Raw genomic sequence first — 8,173 nt, forward strand, 5'->3', positions numbered from 1 at the left:
TTTTTATTTATTTGTAATATATTTGTGCGATCTTAGAGATGCACGTAATTTTAATGTAATTGTAATTATAGTAACAATATATTATCATTTTGTTGGTTATATTTTACTTTATAGTTAAAGTTTAAAATTTCTATTAATTACCTGTGAAATACACATTCTATCTACGAGAGGAGAGATAGAAAGAGAATGTTTAAGCCGTATCCATAAAATGTTTAAAATAAAAGTTAAAAACCAAGGTTACATCCTCCATACCCGTGGTGTTAACCATAACCCATATTAACCTGAAACAATCACCCCAAACCAAACCTTGTTTCATTCCCGAAGGAAATTAGTTGCGAGTTGAACCTGATTCAATCGTTGAGTCCGATCCGTCATCATGGATCTGAATCCGGTATGTTTCCTCATTTTGTATTCTAAATTCATTCGGTATTGCCTGCCTGCCTGCCTGCCTAGATCGAGAGTTGCTAGTACATTTAGATATAATTTTTAAAGAGATTTATCTATGTGCACTATAAGCTAAGCCTGCCTGCCTGCAACCATTGATATTTGTTGGTAATATTATTTGCTGTTTGGAAAACATTCAACTCTTTTGTTGTTGCACATAATCATATTATGTGATTTTGTTTAAATACTGACCTTGCTGATCGATAAAACTAATTATTTACGCCCAAATAAGGATCCAGTGATTTGTACACAACCGGCTTCGCAATTTCTTTTGTTTTTGTAACTCTTGTGCAATTATAATTCTTATTTATATTCACATTATACCAGTATGGATTTTTATCCTTTCATTAATACCATCTTGCATCATACAAGTTTTGAATATAAGATTCTAAACATTTACCAGCTTTTTTTTTTCTGATTTAAAAATTCTTCTGCATGTTTTGTGTGAGCTAAAAGAGTAAACATGATAATAAACTCACACAAACTACAAAACTGGAATCTCTTGTAGTGGAAACTACAGTTTCTTTTTATGATTTGTATCATTTGTTTTTATACACTTTTATATATAAAGATTAGATTGTGAACCCTTGCATGCCATAATGATTTCAATGTTCAAAGAGGTTTATCTATTTCACTATCAGTCTACCGGAATTGGTTTTTGATTATAAGATATGATAAGGAACTAAGATTATTATTTATTAGCTGTTTGGAAATTCAGCTATCATGATAGATATTTGTTCTTATATTGTTGCACATGATCATTGGATTTTGGTTGAACACTGACCCCATTGATTATAAAAGTGTATTTGTTTGTTGATGTAAGCCAATATAACATCATATTATATGCTTTGAATCCGGTGATTTGTACACAGTTGGGTTCACAATTTTATTATAATTATGATTGTTTTATTCTTGTGAATTATAATTCATATTTTCACATTCTAGCTGACTAGCAATATGGATTCTTACCCTTTAGCTAGTAGAAAACTGGAATGTCTTACACTGAAAGTTACAGTTTTCTTTTGTGATTTTGTATCATTTGTTTTATATACTTTTATGATTTCCTTTATAATATCATACTTATTGAGTTATGTGCTCAGCCTCCAGGAGAAAACTATGCAAACCCAAGGATATGCTTCTTTCATGTGCTTTTCAAGGCTAGTTTTCTGATCCTATAAAGTTGCTTGTTTTTCCTTCTTACTACATAACATTCAAATATTATTTTTTGTTCTGATCAGGCTGGAGCGTTAGCTTTTTACATACTATCGGCCCTCTTTTCTGATAGTTTTGTCATTATATTTGTGGTTACTGTTCTTCTGTCAGCTCTTGATTTTTGGGTGGTCAAAAATGTTAGTGGTCGAATCTTAGTCGGTTTGAGATGGTGGAATGAAATTGATGACAATGGTGAGAGCGTGTGGAAATTTGAATGTCTTGATCAAGAGGTGCACTTCTTCTTTTTTATATATAAATTTTTAGTCTTTTGTAACCACAAATGTAACCTATTTAACCGGCTCTGTAGTGCCTGTGCTATATATCTTATATGTTATAACCTTTTTCTTTACAGTCGTTGGCTCGTATGAACAAAAAGGACTCTTGGCTTTTCTGGTGGACTCTTTACTTGACTGTAAGTCAACCTCTGTCCCCTAATGAATAGGCTATTGGAAGTTAATCCTGATTAGTTCATATGTGAAAGTTTAGGGGCTAGACTGTAAGAAGTTTAAAGGTTTAGTTTATCGTTTAGTTGTTTTGAGTTAAATGCATGTCTTTCTAGTTGTAGTCCTAGGTTTTAGGAGTCTGAACCATCATAGTATGTCTGGGAAGTAATTTAATCTAATACAGACAGTTAGGGTCAATGTAATTGGTGTTCAAGTTTATTCAATAGCAAGAAAGTGTCGTGATCTTGCTCTGATTGCAAAAACCCGATTGTTCTATTGTTTGTTTTGGGTCTGATTTCCAACATATACGTTTAAAGTTAATGCAAAATCAAAATCAGCAGAACTTAAGTGATATGTACAATCCGTATAAAGTAGCGGCACAAAACCAAAATAACTAAACTGTAACTGGAATAACCGATGTAATCAAACCAAGTTAAAAGCTGGTGGCATGGTTTTACGTTTTTTTTGAAGGACAAAATTTTCGGTTTGGTTGTTCTATCAGCCAAAAATTGAAAAACTGATTTTAAGTCATTTGTAAGAAACCAATAAATGGTGTATAATTAATTGAAAAAGTTTTAGGTTCAAATGTTTAATAATCAATTAATTTATAATTAATAAAAAGTTTTAGGCCCAAATTCATTATTTTGTGCCATTTTTACTATCCCAAAAATTTCAAGCTCAAATGGTAAAATGGAAGCCAAATGGTTTTCAACAGGCACATTGATAAACTTATGACTTAGCATTGGAGGTTGGAGATTCTTTTTCTGTCAGTGATTTTGGATCATAAGTTGTAATAATTTTTATCAGTCAACCTGATTAATGTTTTTCTCTCTGACCATAAAAGGAGAAAAAAAATACTGATAAGTGATGATATATCCAATTTATATTTTTTTAGGCGGTTGTTTGGATCTTCTTCGGAATATTCTCATTGATAAGATTCCAAGCTGATTATCTTCTTGTTGTTGGAGTTTGTTTGACCCTCAGCATCGCAAATATCGTTGGTTTTACCAAATGTCGTAAAGGTACGTAACTCATTTTATAAGATTTTAGATGTTTATTTAAATATCACATTTTCTTATTTTAATGCAACCTAAATTGAGAAAATTTTGACATGATTTCAGTTGATTTTAGGATATGATTAAAACTTGTATATAGTTTTCGTGTCACTTGTTAAATAGATCTCTGTGGTCATAGTAGATTAGTCACCAGCATAGTATATAGTTGTGGTAAATTTAGCGGGTCAGGTCGGGCTGGCCCATATATCGCTGTTATGAAAACCAAGTGTAAAATATATTTCCCCAAAAGTATTATTTTATTAATTAGCTAAGCGTTTTTGGATAATGTGATTTTAAAATGGAAATGGATAAAATGATTATAGAATGGGTCGGTTGTCTGGCAGGTTAAATTGGCTTATATAGAAATGGGGCATTTTTTGGTGCATATTCAATGGGACCGGACTGGGTTGTGCTGACCCGTATACACTTTTGTCCGTCTTTTAAGCTTTCTATGTATAGGCAATCCGTTAAGCAGCATTATTACAATAGCAATATAAATCTTGGAATTTAATGATTTGGCCTGGGTGTTGCTTGCAACCCCTATGATCCATATGACCTTTATATGACCAATTTGAGATAAACTACAACCCAAATTGGTAGATTCATGTTTAAAATGGGTCAAAGTTTTATATGCTGTCAATCTTATTGTCCTTTTATGTTGAGTTTCATGCATCCTTGGTTTATGTGGTATAGGTTTTGAATTGATAATTTGTGTGCAGATGCAAAGAAGCAGATTCAACAATTTGCCTCCCAGACTATCGCGAACCAGTTCCAATCTACAATACAGTCTGCTTTTAGCGTCGTGTGATTTTGATGCACAAAGAACATGGTTTGCTATTGTACTTGATATACATTGTATGAAATTCATTCGAATGCAGTATAATACTAGCCAAAACTCAAAAGAACAAGAAATATAAAATACGTTTGAATCCAACTTCCACTTATATTTTGTCACATATTATCTAATCATATTGGTTACGCATATAAATGATTACATCTTGTGTATGTTGAATAGATGAATAGTAACCTAATTATTATAAAAGTCATCATTTGAGCCGTGACCTCGCTTCGTGAGTGTTATAAGCTTTTGTTTAAAGGACGGCTTGTGTAGTAAGTACATGTACGATCTATATTATTTACTCGAGAAAAACTATTTTGTTAAATATTATTACAAACTCTCCTAAAGGTCACACCCTAACACAAGCTGCATTTTAGTTGATTCTGTTGGCTAGTAAACCAGACAATCATGACCTGCTCATTAAATCATTAATAGTTTAGCTGATATGGGTGAATACAAAAGGTGGCAATTGGATTCATAAGACTCGAATTAAATGGGTCAGAATGGGTAGCTTTTCAAACACTTAATAACTTGAACCAAGTCAAATGAGGTGACCAACAACACCAACTACCATTGTTCGCCGCCACCAACTATCATCAGTGCCTGCACCCCACACCCCTAACATCAGTAGCCACTGCAGTCACCACCAACGCAACCACCACCAACGCCACTGCCTCCACGCTACTAGCTGCCATAAATATAAGACAGCGGGTAAACCTATTTTGATAACTTTTTTTTTCTTCTAAAACTGGTTGTTAAACCCAGGCAACCAATTTAAATTGACCCGTCTGCACCTGAACTCATGTTCACTAGAAACCTCGTCCAGACCCAACACCCATCCCGCCCACCCCGTCCATTTTTCAATGCATAGTTAGCTGGTTGAATCTCCCGAGTTTTCCAATAACAGATCCCATGTTTGAAAAAAAGATGTTTACTTGTTTTCTTGCATGATCAATATTGGCTACAAAGGCTGACCATGTTAGTTACAAGAACATGAAAACAAGTAAAAAAAAACACGCACAAATGTAGATACCAAAATCAACGGAGTGTATCCATTGTAAACAAAATAACAAATGCTACATTAACAACATGATTAAGCACTCAACTTGTTAACCCGAAAAGAATCCATGACTCTACGAAGATCATTCTCCTCTTCCACAAACACATTTTCCGGCACTTGTAGTCTCAACTCGTATAACTGGTTATTCTCAACTCCTAGAACCGAAAGATACCTCCGGTCCCATTCTAAGCGCACCACTCTGTCTTGTGGCATAACCGCCAACTCATTATTGCTAGCATATGACTTTATGTTCACCTGCAAACCAAAACTAAATTAATCACCAAACGTTTCACCAGAGGTGACAATTGTGCTAGGCTGAATCGAGGTTATCTTATATTATATCGAAAAAGGTCAGATAAAGTTTAGCTAAAATGGGTCAAAAAAGTCAAAAGTCTATTTTACAACTTAATAAATTGTGTTACTCAACAACTTAGATTATTATTGAAACAATAATAATATAGCTCTGAAGTTAAATTAAGATTGTTATACATTTAGAGGTGAGAATTTCATGACATGAACCTAACACGAAATTGGTGTGTTTCGGCAGTCTAAACGGGTTCGGGTCAAACCCACTAATACATTTAGCCAAATGGGTCGTTTTTGGGTTGATTAGTCAGGTTCATGGGTTGACCTATTAAACTCGTTTATTTATGTAACTTTCTAAAAAGAAATATGTTTTATTATAAAGATAGCTTAAAATGAGCAGTTTATGTCAAAGTTTAAACAATAAAAAGAGAAACGAGCATCAAGTTTTATAGTTTAAACATTAATATTTTATATACATTTGTATTCTTTATTACTTTATTATACTAAATTACTAATATACAAAAAATAAAAATTTCGGGTCTCATGTCAGCCCATGAAAAATTGTGCCATGTCCTTGTTCGCGTGTCTGACACGATTTCCGGGTTCGTGACAAATTTTCGTTGTCGTGGCATATTTTTATGTTCGTGTAGAAATCAAGCCGTGAGCCCGACGCATTTAACACCCCTACGAACCGACTGCTTTTGTTTCATATCCACATTGTTTACCAGAATTTCTAGTAATAAAAAAAACTCGTGTATAAAACTAAAACGTGACCACGAGACATAAGTTTGAAAAAATCTTACCTCAATTTGGTAATACATCTTCCCATCATCAGCAACCCTAGAAGAAGTAGACAAAATACTCGATTCGCGTCTCACACCAAGCCGAGTAGACATGAACTCGGTCAAATACTGCCTCAAAACCGCCTTTCCGGCTTCTTCAGGCGGGCCCAAATCTTCAACACTTTTATATTTTGATGATGAAGGTGATGAGACCTCAACCGAGAGGTTCTCATCGAGCACAAACGGGTCTCTAAAGAATATGTCGGCATTGGCGCCTTTGACTTGAATCCAATTTTTAGGATAATTAAACGAGTACCCGTCAAAAGTATCTATAAATTCCCTGAATTCAACAGATTGTTGAGCAAATGCAACATTTGTGTCAATTTTTGAGAATATGCAAGTGGAAAGAATCAAGGTCATCAAACTCCTTCTCGGAACTGCAAAAGCTTTAGTCTGATTCTATATTAGCATAATAAATAATGAAGTTTATTTAACAGTAAACGCACCACTTTGAGCATCGATATTCATTTTAGCTTCATTTTGAACAATTTTTAAACTGGTATGAAGCTCTCATCAAGGAGAACAAACGCATTACCTATGCAGTCGATATCGCCGATATATCACCGATGTATCAGTGATATATCGGTTATTGGTCCCTTGGTGATATATAAGTCAGAATATCGGTACTGATAATATCAACGATATTGACCAATATTTGACCGACAGTGGACTAATATTTGACCGATATATCACCGATATTCCCGATATCAGTGCTTTGAGTTTTAAATATCAAATTTTAGTGTTCAATGTTATTGTTTTAAGTCCTAATCAATTCTTACTTGCTACGATTGTTAGTGTTTTGCAATTTGCAAAAGGTTAATTTGTTAGTGGCAGGAGACTATGCTGAATTATTAGTGCTAAAATGCTATATATATGAATTTTACATGATATTAAAATTACCGATATCCCACCGATATCTCACTGCGATAACCGATATCTCAGATATTGGTCATTGACCGATATCCGATATTTTTCCGCATTAACTGCTTAGCGTATTACTTAACAACTATTATATAAATAATAACAACATATAGTTATTAGCATTAGTCTGGCTCTATATTAGCAAAATGGATAACAAAGAATCTCACAACACTGCCCTTTTTAACACACAACTTTTAGCATCGATATCTCATTCGTTTAGCTCCATTTTGGACATATTTTAGCTCGTTAGGAATCTCTAGTCCGCAAACACATTATTTAAAATTAAATAAATAACAGTTACATATAGTATGTATGTATGTATGCAGTTATTTGTGTCCAGAGTTAGTGAAAACTCAACTTTTTTCCAACCGGATACAGCAAACATAAAAATGCAGATGGGCATTAATTAATAATAAAGTGGGTTAAGAGACTTACGGATTGCAGGTTGCAGGAAACAGAAAAGCGTCCGGTGGCGGCAGAAGAAACGGGCGGTGAGCGGAGGACGGTGGAAGTGGAAGGGGGTCTGAACCCCAGACAGTTTGCCATGGTTACATTACATCCACTTGAATGGATTGAGTAGACACAGATAAAGTGGGGTCATAAGGTTTGTTATTTTTCTTTTCTTTCTTTCTTTTTCTTTTATTATTATTATTATTATTATTATTTTAATGTAAGATATTAGGGATATTGGGGTTGGGTCTGAGTATTCTTTGTATCAAAAAAATGTTATATTAGAAAATTAATTTGGGGTAAAACTATTGTATAATTTTTTGATATTTTTTAGAGAGTGGTTATGAGTAGAGTAGAGAGAAAAAAATAATGATAAATGTATGAAAATATATTATTTAATTGAAAAAGTTAAAGAAAATAACTTGATTTTCAGTGTAATTTTACATTTTACATAAGTAATAAAAGAAAATCTCTAATGTCACATAACATCTCCTAACACCCATCTATCTAATGTGGCATTACATAAGGCTTTCTAATCCCATACTTTACCACATATGAACTAATAAATACAAATGAATAATAAATACTCATAATAAATACAA

The 8,173-nt window shown here is 33.4% G+C and overlaps 2 protein-coding genes across 2 annotated transcripts; one reads left to right on the top strand and one right to left on the bottom strand.

Annotated features, from left to right (window-relative positions):
- Positions 1 to 350: 350 nt before the first annotated feature.
- LOC143607555 (Golgi apparatus membrane protein-like protein ECHIDNA) lies at positions 351 to 4,037 on the top strand. The gene is made up of 6 exons (XM_077082957.1): positions 351 to 391; positions 1,545 to 1,601; positions 1,683 to 1,886; positions 2,009 to 2,068; positions 2,995 to 3,121; positions 3,874 to 4,037. The coding sequence occupies exons 1-6, from the start codon at positions 377 to 379 to the stop codon at positions 3,960 to 3,962; spliced, it is 552 nt and encodes a 183-aa protein (XP_076939072.1). The 5' UTR covers positions 351 to 376; the 3' UTR covers positions 3,963 to 4,037.
- Positions 4,038 to 4,998: 961 nt separating this feature from the next.
- LOC143607554 (psbP domain-containing protein 1, chloroplastic-like) lies at positions 4,999 to 7,670 on the bottom strand. The gene is made up of 3 exons (XM_077082956.1): positions 7,557 to 7,670; positions 6,162 to 6,593; positions 4,999 to 5,307 (listed from the first exon to the last, which is right to left on the bottom strand). The coding sequence occupies exons 1-3, from the start codon at positions 7,665 to 7,667 to the stop codon at positions 5,086 to 5,088; spliced, it is 765 nt and encodes a 254-aa protein (XP_076939071.1). The 5' UTR covers positions 7,668 to 7,670; the 3' UTR covers positions 4,999 to 5,085.
- Positions 7,671 to 8,173: the final 503 nt, after the last annotated feature.

This window comes from Bidens hawaiensis, unplaced genomic scaffold (assembly GCF_021521415.1).
Source record: "Bidens hawaiensis isolate Kalapana, Puna unplaced genomic scaffold, B.hawaiensis_p1.1 tig00083489_1, whole genome shotgun sequence".
Classification (NCBI taxonomy): domain Eukaryota; kingdom Viridiplantae; phylum Streptophyta; class Magnoliopsida; order Asterales; family Asteraceae; genus Bidens; species Bidens hawaiensis.

Coding starts and splice junctions, on each gene's coding strand:
- LOC143607555 (XM_077082957.1), top strand. Junction 1,602..1,682: donor TCTTTCATGTGCTTTTCAAG/GCTAGTTTTCTG, acceptor TGTTCTGATCAG/GCTGGAGCGTTAGCTTTTTA. Junction 1,887..2,008: donor TTGAATGTCTTGATCAAGAG/GTGCACTTCTTC, acceptor TTTTCTTTACAG/TCGTTGGCTCGTATGAACAA.
- LOC143607554 (XM_077082956.1), bottom strand. CDS start 7,667: ATGGCAAACTGTCTGGGGTTCAGACCCCCTTCCACTTCCACCGTCCTC. Junction 6,594..7,556: donor TTTCCTGCAACCTGCAATCC/GTAAGTCTCTTA, acceptor ATATAGAATCAG/ACTAAAGCTTTTGCAGTTCC. Junction 5,308..6,161: donor AGATGTATTACCAAATTGAG/GTAAGATTTTTT, acceptor TTTGGTTTGCAG/GTGAACATAAAGTCATATGC.